This window comes from Triticum urartu, chromosome 3A (assembly GCF_056163025.1).
Source record: "Triticum urartu cultivar PI428250 chromosome 3A, HENAU_Tu73, whole genome shotgun sequence".
NCBI classification, from domain to species: domain Eukaryota; kingdom Viridiplantae; phylum Streptophyta; class Magnoliopsida; order Poales; family Poaceae; genus Triticum; species Triticum urartu.
The window spans coordinates 736,288,397-736,306,585 of record NC_141875.1 but is presented as its reverse complement, the minus strand read 5'-3'; the positions used below and the strand labels follow the sequence as shown (position 1 = coordinate 736,306,585).

Genomic DNA, 18,189 nt, shown 5'->3' with positions numbered 1-18,189 from the left:
ATGCCCAAGTGGAGACATTTTGGGTTTTGTCGACGCCAATGCCGAGGCACCCAACTTGTTGCAACACATCATAACACATCATATCAACATCATGAAAACTAAGATCATCATCATATCAACAATGAAACTATGCTCATCATCACAACAACAGAATGAAAACTTGTTACAAAACATCATAACTAATAAGTTCATCATCACATCATCATAACCAGAGTATCATAGTGCATCACAACCATTAGGTACATTACATAGTCCACCACTGGGACTTGAACTAACTGGTTTCAACATGAAATTCTTAATACTCTTCATCACAAACTAGCCAAAAAGGCTGAATTAAACATGTTTCAACATTACATCACTTCTTGCTGCCTTGAGAACAATTGAACCAATTAGACATCTTGTATGATGGCTTTCTCACTCTTCCAGTACCTGACAGTCTTGGTGGTATGAATGTTTTCTTTCCCCTTGACCTAGCAGAAGTAGCAGAAGATGAACTTGGCCTTGTTGGAGCAGGAGCAGAAGGAGCTGCCCTAGGTACAGCCCTAGTTGCAGTCCTAGATGCAGCTGGAGCTCTTGCCCTTGCTACTAGTGGAGCTGTCCTTGGTGTTGCACTGGTTGCAGCAGGAGCTCTTGCCCTTGCTGCTGGTGGAGCAGATGGAGCTGCCATTGGTGCATCAACTCTCCTGTTTTCCTGCAGTGAAAACATATAGACAGATTAGAACATAGTATTAAACATACACAAGATTTAACCTGCAGTGACAACAAATATAAACAAGATTTAACCTGGTATTGGTTCCTTCTCATTGCTAGGGCTGGCTACAGATTTTTGTGGCAACTAGTGTACCTATGCCCTGTCAAGTTGCAATTGCTGCAGGTTATTGTTGCCATCCTTGAAGTATCTTTGGGAGCTGGCTTCTCAAACTGATTCTTTCTCCTCTTAGTCTGCTTCTTTCCTGGCTTGTCTCTGAAAACTGGTGGCTCTATGTCAGGGGTCCCAGTATTTGGCCATAGATCAGGCCTAGGCACATGATACACAATTGGATTGTAGGCTGCTTGGTACATTGGTTTCTTGAAGAAATCACTAACAAAATCTTCTGGATGAAGTTTTGCCTTGTTAATTGCAGAAACACCATGCTTGCAAGGAACACCAGTCATGTCCCATTTGCTACACCCACATGCGTGCACTTGCAGATTTACTGCATATGTGCTTTCTCCACTGCTAACCTGGTATAGATCAGGTCCTGCTTTGATTGACTGACAATATCTAGCATGGTGTTTTGCTTCTTCTAACTTCTCAGCATATGTTGGGCATATCTGCCACTTGGCTGTCTCAGTCTTGGTCCTATTGGCATTGAACTTAACTAGCAATTTTGTTCTGATGCCATCAACCATGGTTTTAATTGGTTTCCCTCTCACATCAAGTATCATTTTGTTGAACACTTCACTAATATTGTTAACAACCAAATCAGTTTTACAATTCTTGTCCATGGCATGTCTAGCCCATGTATGCTTGGGTATCTTTCTAAGCCATTTCCAAGCTGCCTCCCACTCTCTTTTCATGCCTTCCATTGCTTGTTCAAAACCATGCTCAGTATATGAATAACTAGCCTGATCCATATACTTCTTTAACTCTTCACCTCTAAAGCCAGCTGTTTGAAAGTTCTGATAAATATGTCTAAGGCAGTATCTTTGAGGGCAATTTGGGAAGACATTGTTTATGGCTTTAAGAAGGCCTTGTTTAAATAACTAGTGTTCAAAATATAGTATAACAACACACTATATGACAATACTAAGCATGGTAAAACTTCAGTAAAAATAAGAATTATGATGTATGAGTGTACTTGCCATACTTTCCTGACTCACCACCAAGAGCATACTTGAGCTGGGTTAGAAACCAGGACCAGCTGGCAGTGTCCTCCTTGTCAACAATAGCAAATGCAATGGGAAAGATGTTGTTATTACCATCTCTTCCAGTTGTAGCCAATATTTGTTGCCCTGTTGTCAACTTAACAAAGCAACCATCAACACCTACAACCAAACATAACACATTAGCACCAAACATAAACAAAAGCAATGGCAAATATGTTGGGAAAATAATTATGCAAGTACCTATGAAGGGTCTGCAACCATTTAGGAAGCCCTCTTTGCAAGCACTAAGGCACATGAACAAGCCATGAAATCTAGGGTTTTTGCTAGGATGAAGCTTTAAATGCTTTGTTGTCACAATGCATCTACTTCCAGGATTGGTATCCAGCACAACTTGGAGGTAATCCCTTATCCTAGTGTATTGTGCCCTCTAATCTCCTTGGACAACTTCCTTAGCTGCTTTCCTTGCCCTGTAGGCCATGTGAATGGACACTTCAATTCCATGTTTTTTCTTCAAATTTTCAATTATTGCCTGGACTGGTGTGTTTATGTCAGACCTTAACTGTTGCTCACACTCATGTGCCAACCATGTTGCAGTGACTTTGGTGCTCTCTCCAACAGCAGGACCGTTGTGGTACAAGTTCATTTTCTTCATGCAAAATGTCTTCTCATGTGCAATTTTGGAAGCAGCAATGAAAAAAGGACAGTCATCTGTACTGCAAACTACAATAACTCTATTTGAGCAATTCCTATGAAATGAGTAGTTCCTGTTTTGTGAGATGTGAAATGTAAGGAGTGCCCTCCTGAACTGCTGGACATCTAGGAAACAAAGTTGCTTGACAAATTGTTCTTGTGGGTTTTCCCTCTCCTCATCATACCAAACCCTAACTTTATTCTTTTTGGCCCTGCTCTTCCTACCATTTGGTAGCTTAAATGGTGGAAGCTGAGCACAATCATTCTCTTCCTGACTTAAGTCACCTGGGTTGCTCTCCTCATCAGATGAAGGTGCCCAGTCTTGCTCTATGATTTGATCCAAACTTGCATGGGATCTTGTTGTTGGCCCCTCCCCCCTCCTCTTACTTCCTCCTGTGCTGCTGCTTCCTCCTACACTGCTTCCTCCTCTCAAGCCCTCATCTAGTGGCTCCTCTTGTCCTTCCTCTTCATCTCTTCCTTCATTCTCCTCCTCCTCATCTGGCCCATATAGCTCTTCTACATCAGTGTCTCCTTCAAAGTGATGTAGTGGATCATCCCTATGCCTCTTCATTGCCTCCAACCTAGCCAATATGTCCTCATCTTCAAGATCTTCATCCTCACTTTCACTATCAGTGAACTCCTCAGTAAGCAGTTGTGGGAGTTTTCTTTTTGCTGCCTTGTACTTCTCTCTTTGTATCATATTACTCCTGTACCTCTGAATTTCTTCATTTCTTTTCTGCTCCATCATCTGCTCAATGTGCTCTTGCTCTTGGTCTATCTCCATGAAATACTCATGTCCAAAGCAAACTCAGGTTCACTTGGGCCCTTTTGCTTCAACAAACAAGAGCTCTCCTGTGTGTTCATTACTTGGACTGGCTATGGTTGGGGTTTCACTGGACTGGGGAAAAGAACTCCTGAATTGTCTACCTCATAGACAACTGGTACACCTATTTCTGACAAAGGAACCTACTCTTCATAAGCATGACCAATGTTCAAATCAACTGGTCTAGGTGCATCACTTCTCATAACTGTAATGTTAACAACATTCTTTCCTTTACTAGCTATGTGATCCGACATTTCTTTCACCTTGTCATCATTAGTTAATTCTTCCATTCCTGACACCCCAGCTCCTGGATCTCTAATATAATACATAAAATCCCTTGAACTATAGCCTTCTACCTCTATTAGGGCAATGAGATTCCAGAAGGTTATGTCTGATAAACAGATTGTTCTTTCCAAGTTATCTCTGTCTAGGAAATGGAACCTCACTTCCCATTCTTCATCATCCAAGCTACAAATTTAGATAAAATGCATTTAACAGTCTTCACAATTATTGTTAAGAGGTCTCATTGGTGGCAACAGAAATTCAGTTTAGAGTGTTAAAATCCAGTTAACAATGTAAACAAAATTCAGTTAACAGCATACAGTTATCAATAAATTCAGTTAACAGTTAACAGTGTTCACAATATTCAGTTAACAGAGTTAAAATTGTTGGCAATAGAAATTCAATTAACAGTGTTAAAATCCACTTAACAGTCTTCATAAAATTCAGTTAACAATATACAGTGTTCAATAAATTCAGTACACAGTTAACAGTTTACTGAAAATTCAGTTAACAGCTAACACTAACCCTAATGCTAGAACCCTAAAACTACAACCTTAGCCGTACTACAACTACCCAAGAACACCAACCATAGAACCCTAACACTACAACCCTAACCCTAGAATACCAATCAGGGAAATGACAAAGGAGGAGGAGGATGACTTACTCCACACCGCCAAAGGAGGAGGCAAAATGGTGGCTGCCTGTCAGATTGGCCTTCACCGCCTGTGCGAACGCAGTAGCCGCCGCGTATTCCAACGACTTCGGCGGCGACGGTGGTTGGGGAAGAGGTAGCGCGCTCGACGGATTGGAGCTCTCGCAGAACTCCGGTGGATCTCCAGCATCGCCGCCCGGAGCATCCCCACCGGCATCAACTCCCCCGCCGCCGTCCACGCCACTAGGTTTCGTCGTCGCCATGGATTGGAGCAGGAGGGAGAGGACGGAGCAGATCTGGTCTGGTCGGGCGCCGTCGGTCGGTCGGTCCGGCTCGACAAGATGTACGCTCAAACGGCACCGTCAGTGCGTCCGTTACGCCATGTCACGCATATTGGGCCCCACATGTCGGAAATGCCCTCAACCGAGCCAAATGACATGTTCAGTGCAATCTGCAAAACTGTTACTGAATCCGCGGTGGCTTTTGCAAATGATTAGCGACCAAGTTGTTTTATGCAAGATAAGCCCCAAATGTGGTGGTTTCTTGCAATTCACTCGTTTGGATATGATATGGAGTCGTGTCCTAATAGGACACTTGTATCCTAGGTCTCTCATATATAGCGGGGCTAGACACACGATGTAACCTATGCCAACATAATAGCACCGGAACCCAGGGGAAGCCGGCGGCTTGTGCTGGTGTCCAGGGCGACCGGGTGCGGTATTGTAGCGGTGTCATGGGGAGGAGCACCCATAGTCAGGCCCCGGGGATGTAGCCATATTGGTGAACCTCGTTAACAAATCTCGGTGTCGTGCTCGTGTGATTGCCTGGTCCTCGGATGATCGACGGTATGCCTCAGATTTATTCTAACATGAACTACAAGAGTTGGCTTCATTTTAACTGAAGGAGGTGGCCCAGCCTCTGCGTGATGTCCCTGAAGGACTGTTGTCTGCCTTGGTTTGAGACCTTTCTTGAGCATGCTCGAATACACATGTGCGGGTATTTGGATAAAAAAAATTCCAACCGGGCTCTCACCCCTTTCCATTAATCAGTTAATGGAAATATTCGGTACAAGTCTCCGAACATCGACCATCGACAACTAAAAACATAGGAGGCAGGAAAGGGGAGAAGTAAGTTGGGACATTAACAGGAAACCCACAGCAGATGCTTGATGTCGAAACATCTGCTATGGAACGGAAACCTTAACACCATCAACCATCGAAAAAGTAGCCACAACGAAAGACGACAAGTTACAAAAAGCACCAAACTCTCGGCGGGCATCAAACTTCAGAGAGGAAAATGAAATACCCATCACTAGTGAAATCAACACGAGGAAACCACCACAAATCTTCATCCGCTCTAAGCCCCGTCAGCATCTTCGATCATGAGTCTTCCCCGAGCAGCAATACAATTGGCTAGGGATGAACAAAATGAACTGCATTCTTCACCCCATCCTGGAAGCCGGACTCTACCATCCAACCCTGCCCAGTACATCATAAACAAATATGCTGTGAAAACAGCTTCCAAAAGAGAATGCACCATTCTATTTCTACTCTATGGGATCTTACGGAGCCTGTTCATGGATGACATGGTGTGTTTCTCAAATGTGATTTTGTTCCGAGTGCACCAATGCCCCAGCAGATTGCAGCCACAATCATCATATAGTACAATTTTGTCTCAAGGGAGGATACAATAAAGCCAAGATAAACTTTGCCAAAGAAATCTAGGACCACATGAAGCACCTAGAGCCAAACCAGAAAACCCGAGACAAAACGAGCAAAAGGACAAGTAAAGAAAAGATGATTAGTGGTTTCTACTCTCGACAAAAAGAGCAAGTAGGGTTCCCTAACGAATAGCAGTTGTGCATGTTATCATGAGTAAGGACATCATTTTGGAATAGCCTCCACATGAAGATCCTAATCTTCAGGGGAATGTTGGCTTTCCAAATTGATATGTTACTCGGGCCTGATAAATCTTTTCCTAACCATTCATACACAGATTTAATGGTAAATACCTCTTTACTCATCAGGGCCTGAGTAACCCATTCAGGAGATCATTTAGCGACACTCTATTAGCCTCAACACAATCCTAGATCAACTATCAGCCAAATGCCCAAATAGTCTACGACGAAAGGAGGCCACACAAACTTTAGCCACAAAGTCAGCCACAAATGTCAAACATGACCGGGAATTCATTCTTTAAAGGAAGATACAACATCCAGGGATCATGCCAGAGTCTGGTAAGCCCGTCACTATAGATAATATTTTTTATAATTGCCTTCCAACAAGGGGAATCATTGAGACAAGGATGAACCGTGGCAACGATACGGCGCTTAAAATTCCTGGTACGAACAATCTGTTGCCACAAGCCATTACTAGTCTTGAATTTCCACCACCACTTCACAGGTATTCGGATAAAAGTATGCATATGCGTGGGTATTCAAATACGTGTACACGTTCCTACCTTCCGTCCGATCATTCCACGAAATGAAATTCACTAAAACTAACGTTGTGTTGCTACCCTGAAAAAAGATCGTCGTTGCCTCTTCCGCAGTCGCCGCCCCTCCTTGACAAAGCTAACGTCTAGCAACCATCCAAAAACCAGGCCACTGAGATCATCTAGAGCATCATCAGGATGGGCATGGGAAGTCGACATGGTAACGTGGCCGATACCTTGGGAGCGCTTGGTCTTCTTGTAGCGAATCACCTCAGCGCTGGACACTTTGCCGTGGTTGTTGCAGAAGAGTTGCAACTGAGAGCTAGTCACTGTGAGAGGTAGGTTGCGCACCAGCAACTTAAAACAAGGCTCATAATGTCTCTCGATGTTAATGATGCATGTTGGACTCGTAATCTGCTGCTTTTGCTGCATCTTATCATGAGTCTCGAGAGACCTCTTAGTAATTTCCTGATAGAGCAAGATCAATGATAATCAGTCATCACCAATACTTTGAATCAATTGTATCAGACTTATTTGACGATGAAACTAACAAAATTATTATGCTCAAAATAAATCTGGGATATTTTGCAAGTGTTTACCTGAATTTGAGCCATGGCAGGCTGTGGGATGAGCCAAGTGCACTTCTCTTCATACCATCCTCGGGGTAGCCGCTCAATGAGCTTGACCTTGTTTTCAATGAGGTTGTGTTTGAACACGCCATATTGGTCGATTGGCATAGGATAACCATTACGTGGAAGGGTCCGTTTAGGTCTCAGTCGACTTAGACTTCGCGAAGTCTAAGTCGACTGACGCCATCAACAGTAGAATAGGCCCGTTTTTTGACTTGGCGTCTGATGGGCTGTATGCCTGTATCCACGTATGTAACTTCTGGGCTTTCTTGCTTATTTGTTTGTTTATTTCAGCTAGGTTTCTTTATTTGTTTATGTCTTTGGGCTAGGATGTTCCCTCGCTTGTTTTCTCACGCAAGGAAAAGGTGTTGAAGTTTCTCAAATAAAAAAGGAAAAGGTGTTGAAGAAAAAGTATAGGCCCACGATAGAGACACAAAAGTGCAGGACAAGTGCTTTCTGCCAACAATTTTGTAATTTTTTTGAGGATATGATTTTGTATATGTAGCGCGCTAGAAGGGCCACTAGCATATCGTTAGGTCTTTGTGTGATTTTCCCATGTCTAGTTTTTTGTTAGTTTTTCCTGGGTTCCTGTTTTATTTTTTCCTTTTGTTTGTTCATTTTTTTCTTTTTCAGTTCCATGTTCACTAAAAAAGAAAAGTAAGAACTTGTTTTGTTGTGATATTTCACAAAAGGTGTTCCTGTATTTCAAAATCTTCATTGTGCACTGAAAAAAATGTGCAATTGCAAAAAATATTTAGTAAGACTTAAAAATATTTGCCATATATTTTAAAATGTAAAATAAAAATAAAAAAAATATTTGCAAAAAATTGGAAGTTTAGGGAGTGGCTAGTCACAGGCATTTGTACACCTTATAGTTGCATTTCATGTTACACCGTGCGGTTACAATTGAGATATGGCGTGTGCATTAATTTTTTTCTTGATGAAACCCGACAAAATACCACTAAATTGTAGTCGTGTTGAAGATATGCAGTTGCAGTCTGGAATGACACTTGCAGTTGCGTGTCTAGGTGCCTCCACCACCCCAACAAACACCACTAAGTTGTAGTCGGGGGGCGACACTTGCAATTGCAAGCCTAGTGTCAGCCATGCAACTGCCCCCTCCTCTCCTACCGGCCTACAACAAAAACACAAGGCCAGTTGAAGTCGCGAGGGAGACAAGGAATTGCACTTGAGGGCAACGCTTGCAGTTGCAAGCCTAGTGTCGGGCATGCAACTGCCCCCCTCCTCTCCCACCGGCTTTCAACAAAAATACAAAGCCAGTTGCAGCCAGCAGGGAGACATGCAAATTGTAGTCGTGGGCTACACTTGCAGTTGCAAGCCTAGTGTCGGGCATGCAACCGCCCCCCTCCCACTGCCCATCGACAAAACAAAACGTCAGTTGCATTGGGGTGAGTCGACATGCAATTGCAGACACGGCGACACTTGCGATTGCATGCTTAGTGTCGGACATGCAACTCCCCCCCCCCCCCCGCCCCGTCTCCCACCGACCATCAACAAATCAAAAGATCAATTGCAATTGGGTGTGTAGGCATGCGATTGCAGTCGAGGGCGACACTTGCAGTTGCAAGCCTAGTGTCGGGCTTGCAACTGCCCCTTTCCCACAGATCACCGACCACAAAAATGTTAGTTGTAGTTGAGTGTTTAGGCATGCAGTTGCAGTCTAGGGGCGATACCTACAGTTGCAACCCTAGTGTCAGACATGCAACTAGCCCCCTCTCCTGCCGCCCACCAGCAAACACAAAAGGTCAGTTGCGGTTGGTCTATAGGCATGCAGTTGCAATCAAGGGCGAAACTTGTAGTTGCAAGCCTAGTGTTGGGTATGCAACTGCCCCCCTTATTCCCGCCGGCATCGGACAAAAACACAAGGCCAATTGCAGTCGAGGGCGACACTTGCAATTGCAAGCCTAGTGTCAGGCATGCAACCCCCTCCCTCTACCACTACCAGCCGACAAAACAAAACGTCAGTTGCAATCTGGCGTGTTCATATGCAATTGCGTACTCCCTCTGTTTTTATTTAGTTCGCATATTAGCTTTGGTCAAAGTCAAGCTTTACAAACTTTGACCAAGTTTATAAACAAAAATATTAAGATATACAATAACAAATCAACAATATTAGATTTATTATTGAATGTACTTTCACATCGTATAGATTTATTACAATAAATGTCCATATTGTTTTCTACAAAGGGCCAATTCCAGTTCTGCCCCTAACTCGAACCCACTACTCAGTTTTGCCCCTAGTTTTCAGGTATGCTCAGTTTTGCCCCTCTGCCGTCAGTGCCACTTATAGAAATGCCCCTCCGCTCCGTTTTCGTCCAGTCAAGGCTGTTTGACCGCTAACTTGCCGTCAGTTTGACATATTTGCCCCTCTTTCTTACATGTGGGCCCTCTCTTACCTCTTTGCTTCACTCTCTCTCTGCTCTTCTTCAACCTCTCGACGAATCGATTTGGAGAGGGGATAGATCGACCGCAACAGGATTCAGAGGCTGACGGTGGGTCGATTTGGAGGGCGGCGGCATGTCCACGTCGAGCTCGTCGGTAGCTTGCGAGGTAAGTGTGGCTCGTCGGTGGATCAATCTAGGGGGATTTCTGTCCCAATTAGGGTTCATCAGATTGGGGATTTCCTGCGTTTAGGTCGATGGTGTTGGGATTGTTCAGTTTCAATCCGAGTTCTACCTCCCCCATCCGTCATTCTCTGGGCTGGAGATGAGCACGACGCGGCGGTGCGCAGGGCACGGTCTCATCCCCGCTCGTCGCGTCGCCTGGGGAGGTGCAAGCACGGGAAGAAGATTCTTAGGCTGCCCCCTAGCTGTAAGGGATTAACTCTCATTCCCACTCTGTCTGTCCTCTCATTTTGCTTTCATTATTTGCCAATTTTTTGTTGTATAATGTAAGATATAATTCTGCAGCTCCCTAATGAATGCGACTGGGTAGTTTGGATTGATCCCCCCCCCCCACAGATTGTGTTGCTCGTGCATTCGAGGAACTTCATGCTGGATTGGAGAAAAGCTGGCTAAAGTCCCATCATTTGGAGAGGAGGTTGATGTACTTAACAGAGAAGAACAAGAAACTCAAGCTGAAGATCAAGAAGAGAAATGAACTTATACAAACATGGGGATTTCTCATAGTAATTTGCATTAGCATTTTGGCATCAGTTTTTCCTGAGTGGTTTAAGAATCCATACTAGCTGGATTATGGTCTGTAATGAAATGTAATGTATTGTTGTGTGATCTATCTTAATTAGAGCATGATCACATTGAGACATAAGAGAGTTCACAACATTGTGCCACAACAAACTTCAAATCTAGTACATGACCTTACAGTTTTCACACCCACAACAAATTTTCACAGCATTACAAGTACTACCACATCTACTTGTTCTTCTTGCTCCTGGTATTGCAAGCTGGGTTTGAAGAGAGCCTAGAACTCCTCCTGGTGCTCACAGTTTTGCTCACAACCTTGTTTGGAGTAGAAGAACTGGTAGGATTATTGCTTCCAGTGACAGAATCTATAATCTCCTCTTTTGCAATTTTGAACTTCTTCTTAAGTGGTGACTGCCCCCTCTCAGCTGGTCTTTTGTAGTTCTTTCTTGGGCTGCAAAGTCACAAATAAATGGGAGAGGTCAGTTAGCAAAAATTGAAGAAGTTAGGAAATAACTTCAAAAATAAACCAAAAAAGTACCTTACTGCACTACTGACTGTTGTTGCATATGCAGAAGTTGCATTTGCATTAGCAGCATCTCCAGCACTTGCATTTGCATCTGCATTTGCATCATCTCCAACACTTGCATTTGCATTTACATCATCAGTAGTAGCATATGCCATAGCCCTAGTTTCATTAGTAGCAGTTGTTGCATCAGTAGCAACATCAGTTGCTTCATCATTTTTAGCCAGAGGTTCATCATCAGCATTATCAGCACCCCAATGTTCTTCCTCTCCAAATGCAGGGTCAATGGACTCTTTGCAGTGGCTGCCTTTGTGCCCATGTTTCCCACATCTTGAACACTTATTCTTTCTTCCTCCAAGTCCTTTTCCCTCTGATTTAGCCCTAATTCTTGTCTTCCTAGGTCTACCAGGTGGCCTATTTTGCAATGGAGCACTCAATTTAAATCCTGGGTCTACAACATCCCATTGTTGCTTGCCCTCCATAAGTGGCAGATTATCAGCATAAGTAGCCTTGAATTTTGCCACAGAGAAATACTCATGAACATACTGATCAATCTCACTAACTGGACCTCTCATTGAAGTGATAAAGTACAATGCATGTATGCATGGTTGTCCTGTTAGTTGCCACTTTCTACAACTACAAGTATGTGTTTGCAAATTAACAGGATATCTCCACTCTCTTTTTTCCTTGTCAATTGCAGTAATCTCTGCCTCAAATGTGCTTCTTTTCACTATGGACATATCAAGGTCTTTTGATTTTGCATGAAGCATAATCATGATTTTTGGGATTATGATGTGCCGAGTGTATGTCCCAGCTGCAATCTGCTGTCTCAAGTCAAACTTTTCCATTATGAACTGCCTAATTTTGTCAAGCAAGTCCACAATGTGTATCCCCTTCCACTTCTTAATTTTGGAATTGAATGACTCAGCTAAATTGTTATTGACATAATCAACTTTGCATATTTCATTGAACAAGGCCCTGGCCCATAGTTTGCTATGATGCTCTTCTAGGTACTCTTTCACACCAGGTTTGCTGTATAGCTGTCTAAGATGATAATTGTGTTTTTTCATGCTATATGTCAATGAACAGGGCCACAAATTATCATCAAAAAAATTTCCTCTAAATTTTTTGGAGAAATTAGCTACCAAATGCCTCATGCATTCCCTGTGCTCAACTCCTGTGAATACATCTTCAACAGCAGTTTCTAGTCCTTTGCATGCATCTGTGTGGATGACAAGACCTGGTGGATGTCCTATTAGTTCTTTTAAATTCTGGAAAAACCATGTCCAACTATCTGTATTTTCAGACTCAACAACTCCTACTGCTACTGGGAAGATCCAGTTGCAAGCATCCACTGCACATGCACTCACAAGTTGGCCTTTATATCTGCCATTCAGTGCTGTGCCATCTACTGCAAGATAGGGCCTACATCCATCTAAAAAACCCTGCCAGCATGCTTTGAAAGAAACAAACACTCTTCTAAAGCACTCTTTTTGTCTAGTTCTTCCAACTATTTTGTACTCTACAGTGTGCTTGTCAATGTTAACTACACTTCCAGGAGATGCTTTCTCAACTTCTGCCTTGTAAGTGTACAACAATTGAAATGAGTCAGTCCACTTACCATAAATGTTGTCCAGTGCCATCTGCTTTCCATAGAACACTCTCATGTATGGGACTTGCAGGCCATATTTTTTCTTCAGGTTCTTTTTCAACTCCGTAATTCCAACCTCTGAATCCTCTAAAACCCAATGCTTCACTGCATCAGCAACCCATCTGCACTTAGCTGACTTCAGTCTTTTCCTTCTGCTTACACTTGGACAAGTATGTGCAGACTGGTTCACTTTGACCTGCAATATTGAAAGTTCAATTACATGTCAGACATACTTGCTGCAACAAATAACTGTAAAATATTTGCAATGTAACTACAAATAACTACATATACACCTATTGTTTGTCCTTGTTTGTACCTGAAACAATGAGCTATTTCTCATTAAGGAGGCATGCATCCTCCATCTACACCTCTTATAAGCACAATGAACAGTCAACCTGGTAGGATCACTCTTGTCTACTACATACTCACTCTGAGTTTTATTTGAAAATGTAGCTAGTGCATTCCTACAGTCTAAAGCACTGGAAAATATAGTTCCTTCTTTTAAAGAAGGATCATCTCTGTTGTACTGCACATCTGGCCTTCCATCATCAGAATCCTCACTATATCCCATGTCCTGGTCCTCCTCCAACTCATCTTCACCTGGCTCATCAAACATTCCTTCTGGTGGTGGCACATAATCTTCATCCCCATCATCATCTGTCTTCTTGGCCTTCTTTTTTGTAACAAACTGAGGGAAAAGCCTTTCATCCTCATCATCTGTAGGCCAGTCATCAGGAAGTCCCTCCTCAATATTTGGATCAACAGAATCTCTGCTCTGAGTAGGACCTGCATAAATAGGAACTTGCTCTGATGGTGTTCCTGGTACCTGCATAGAGCTCTCTCCTGCATCTGAAGCTCTCTTCTGAATGCTAACACTTGTTTTTCTCCCCCTGGATATTCTGCTCCTACCTCTAGAACTAGTAGATTTTGATTTTCTGCCACTGCTCTCTGTCAGTCCTCTTTTTCTTTGTATGACATTGATTTCCAATTTGACTGGGAAATTAGCATGAATTCTAAACATTTTTTCTAACTCAGCATCACATTGGACTGGGACCCAAACTGAACTATCAATATCCCAGTACCTGAATTCAACTGCATCATGTATTCCCCACGGGTATTTAGCACAGATATGAGATCTAAACTGCACAAACTTCAGTGTGCTCTCCACTACCAAAGGAAATGAAAATCCTGTGTTCCGTGCTTTTGTACCAGCAGGAACTAGAATAGTTGTTTCCATTCTACAATCCAAACATATATAGTCCACCCTACGATGACAATGAAAAACAGAAAAAAAAATTGAACCAAATGAGCACTACGAACGCAACACTAGGAATCAAATCGAACTACAATACGTATAGCAGGCTTCAGATCTGAAAGTACTGCACTTACCCCTTCGGATTTGTGCTCCCTTCATGGCCACTGCCGACGCCGCAACCACCGTCGACCTCCATCCACAGCGGTTGGCTCCGAATCACAGCACAGCTCACATAAAGAGTCAGGTCCACCGAATCTCCACCGTGCCCGCCATTGATCTGGAGTTTTCTATGGTGGGGATCGAAGCCGCTAGGGTTCGAGTGAGGGGGCGATTTGGGGGAGAGAGCTAGGGTTAGGGTCGAGCGAGAGAAAGATCAGAGAGAGAGAGAGTGAAGCGAAGAGGTAAGAGAGGGCCCACATGTAAGAAAGAGGGGCAAATATGTCAAACTGACGGCAAGTTAGCGGTCAAACAGCCTTGACTGGACGGAAACGGAGCGGAGGGGCATTTCTATAAGTGGCACTGACGGCAGAGGGGCAAAATTGAGCATACCCGAAAACTAGGGGCAAAATTGAGTAATGGGTTCGAGTTAGGGGCACAGATGTAAATGTCCCTTCTACAAACTTGGTCAAACTTTACGAAGTTTGACTTCAGTCAACTCTAATATGCAGAGTAAATAAAAACGGAGGGAGTACAAGGAGACACTTACAATTGCATGCCTATTGTCATACATGCGACTACCTGTCCCCTGCGTCTCCCCAGACCACCGACAAAAGCAATAAATCAGTTGCGATTCGGTGTGTAGGCAGGCAATTGCAACCGAGGACGACACTTGCAGTTGCAAGCATAATGTCGGGCAAATGGTGGTATCGTGAAAAAAGTAATAAGAAAACAAGGTTAATAAACATAGGGTGGTGTCGTGACAAAAAGTAATAAGAAAACAAGGATAAAAAATAGAACAGAGGCTGCTGAGTTAAAATGGCTCAGACAAACTCCACATGCTTAAGCCGCTTCCTGGCTCTCTCGTGGTTACAATGGCTCAAACAAACTCCACAAAACCAACTCCTATGCACATTAAAAAAGCGTCAAAAAATGGGTTGGTAAGTAGATCAAATATGAAAATCCAACATCTTCAGTACCAACACACTACAAGTAAAATGAATTTAAAAAAAGAAAATATTTAGAAAATGATTTCAAAGAGAATGTCTGTAGGTAACATATACGTAATTTAATAAAGTAAAAAAATGTAGGCTAACATTTCACTGACCTAAAAAAAGCAGTCTACATCTACTACAAATATAAATATGAATTTAACAGTAGTTTAGATGTCGGCGAGCAAAAAAATGTCCGCTGTTCATGGGTCAAAAATGCCCACACTATATATTTTTGAAACATGGCGTATGCGCTAGAAACGGACAGGCATGAATACAGAAGACTTGCTTCTAAATAAGTGTTCAATAAATCTACAACCCAAAACAACCATTTTTTGATACTTGCAAACTATGCATGCGAGTCCCGGGATGCTGCACGAAGATAGCAGAAAACAAAAGATAAAATAAACAACAAAAAGCACATTTTATGCAGTCGCAACATACAAAAAAAAAATACAAGAACAAAAATATAAAACTCAATTTAGCATAGTAGCTAATAATTCAGTAGAAAACTGGCATGCTAATGTAATTTTTTTAGACAAATGCTAATGTAAATAATTGCAGCCTTGGAAAACGAAAACAACAACAAAAAACAAACATAAAAATGGCCCGCCCAAACAACCTGCCGAGCCCACAAAGCAAAACACTCGACACCCCCAGCCGAACAATGATTCAGTTGGAAGGCCGATGGAAAAAAAAGAAATGGGCTGGTCCGCACGTTACACAGGCCTAAACAAGGACAGGCACATCAGCGCAAATCTTGAAGCGAACAAAAAATCCAACGGCTGACTCGTCGACTGAGACTTCGCGAAGTCTCAGTCGACTGAGATTTAGCAGCTCCGTACGTGGAAAGGCCTTACCATTGGGGTAGACAAAGTAGGCGCAACCTCCATGGCCACCGAGCAGGGAGGTGTCGATCGCAAAGGTGTTGGGCGACCCCAGGAACAGCACACGATCGGCCAAGCTACGACCGTCCTTTTTCATCCACCGTGTCTTTTCCGGTGTTGCTGACGCCTCCCCATCTAGCTTGTATACCTCCATGAAGACCCCGCCATAATCATAGTATATCTTGAACTGGACGGTGACCCATAGAAGCTCACCACGGGACTCAAGGATGTAGCTGTACTGCTCGGAGGAGTAGCGTTCGCGCTCCCCCGGCTTCTGCAACAGCAGGTCGCCAGCGTCCAGCGTGATGACGTGCCAGAGGCTGCCGTTGACAGTTACCAGGATCCTACCGTTGCGGTACACGACGCAGTGTTCTCCGGGCGTGCCGGCTTTCCAGAGGGTCCTCTCCACTATCGTCCACTTTGTGTCGCCAGGACGCAGGAGCGCCGCCTTGAACTCGGCTCTGACGCTGCACTGGGTACTGACAAATTCGGTGGAGATGCCGTAGAGAAGAGTTGTACCATCGCCATAGACAGCACCGCGGAGGTTCTCCTCCTGGCCGTCGACGCAGCATGCATGCGGCAAGAGAGGCAGGTGGTTGACGGCTCCGGTGAGAGGGTCGTGGAGGCTAGGGCGGAGATGTTCGACGGTGAGGTACCGGATGGCAGCAACGTCGGCAGTAGACAGCCAGATCTTCCTCCCGGCTCCGGAAATAGAAGGCTGGGCGCGGTAACTGGACTTGGCGAACACGCACCTGAACCTGAGCGGGACCGAGTCTTTCTCCGGCGCGGCAAGGAGCCACGGCGGAGACGATTGGATCGGAGTCGATGTGTCGCGCCACGGCTTGCAGACAGCGTGGAAGCGGAAGAAGTCGGCAGCGTCGGGGAGGCGGCCGGAGATGTCGCGGAGCGCGTCAGATGGGAGGTCCGGCCCATAGTAGCCGGAAACGGGGAACGGTGGGCCGTCCCTCGTTCCGGATTTATCGATCCGGAATCAGATTTGGGAACAAGGGTCGATTCGGTAAGATTCGATGCGGATTTGGCGTTTCCGCAGTCGGATCGTCGATTCAGGTTCGGCGACTCAACAATCTTGGTTTTTGATTCGATCGAGTAAGCAAAAGGTCAGCCATATCGATCACGAACTCCTCGTTTTACTTTCTGCCCCGTTCTTTTCCACTCTCCTAAATAACTCCTCGTTCTGCTCTCCAATTATTCAAAGGCTACTAATAAATTTTCCATTGGAAGAAGATGATATATTCAAGTCTTCATGAATCGACGATGCAGTCAGTTCCTCCCAGCCTAGCCAGTTAAGTACTCCCTCGGTCCCTCCCAGCCAGTTGCTCCCCGCACCCGTAAAGATTCACGTTCCTCGTTCCATGGTACCGTACCGGATTCATCGTACCGGAATTGATTTGATCGCGTTTCCGCTTTAGAAAAATCGTTCTAGAGATGTATACCCCCACTGTACCCTATTTTTTCCAGCCCCTGACTCTCGTCCCCCGTTCCCGTTCCTCGTTCCCACCATACCGGAAACACGGCAACTATGGTCCGGCCACCTGGACTGCAACATGGCCGCGGGATCGAGCGAGAGTTGGAGATTGATGGATCGAGGAGGAGATGCAGTTGAGACGGGCGTGCGTACGTTTGTTGCGGATCAGCCGGTGGGCCGGGTCATATGCATATGTACCTACGTACTTCCGTGTCATGCTCTAATACGTAAAGATGCTCATCGAATTTTTTTATTTTGCATTTAGATACACTGGATTTACGTGTTCACTAACCTTTTGATAGTTTTATTTATGCCACTCATCTTGCGTAAACTTCATCCTGATTTGCGTTGAACATAATAAGATTATACTATCGGCAATGGTTGTTTGCTCGTGTGTTGGATGATTTGTCGAGTGTATTTCATCAGGGAAGCATAAAATTGCGCATTAACGCTAGGTACCGGCAGATCGCTAGCCGTTCGCTATGTTTTCAAGACGCGTGCGTTCGATTGCTGTATAAGTTCTCAATCATTTCCTATTTCATATGCACTGCAAATACGACTCCATTTTTAAGACAGATATGTAGATACTGTGCCAGGGTCGCATTCAGTTAATGGCCTGTTTGCGGAAAATATCCTATCCCCATCCGCATTCTTCTTCCTTCATGGTCATTCACCGGTGACCCTCTCTAGTTCTTCG

General features: G+C 44.1%; 1 protein-coding gene across 1 annotated transcript; it reads right to left on the bottom strand.

Moving 5' to 3' along the window:
* Nucleotides 1–6,815: 6,815 nt before the first annotated feature.
* On the bottom strand, nt 6,816–17,813 carry LOC147982455 (uncharacterized). The gene is made up of 4 exons (XM_087516305.1): nt 17,785–17,813; nt 15,980–16,971; nt 7,349–7,497; nt 6,816–7,217 (listed from the first exon to the last, which is right to left on the bottom strand). Exons 1-4 carry the CDS (start codon nt 17,811–17,813, stop codon nt 6,816–6,818), a joined length of 1,572 nt encoding a protein of 523 aa, XP_087372431.1.
* Between the last annotated feature and the right edge of the window lie 376 nt (nt 17,814–18,189).

Coding starts and splice junctions, on each gene's coding strand:
- LOC147982455 (XM_087516305.1), bottom strand. CDS start 17,813: ATGAGTGGCATAAATAAAACTATCAAAAG. Junction 16,972..17,784: donor ATAAATAAAACTATCAAAAG/GTTAGTGAACAC, acceptor ATCCGGAACGAG/GGACGGCCCACCGTTCCCCG. Junction 7,498..15,979: donor CTACTTTGTCTACCCCAATG/GTAAGGCCTTTC, acceptor CCCTTCCACGTA/ATGGTTATCCTATGCCAATC.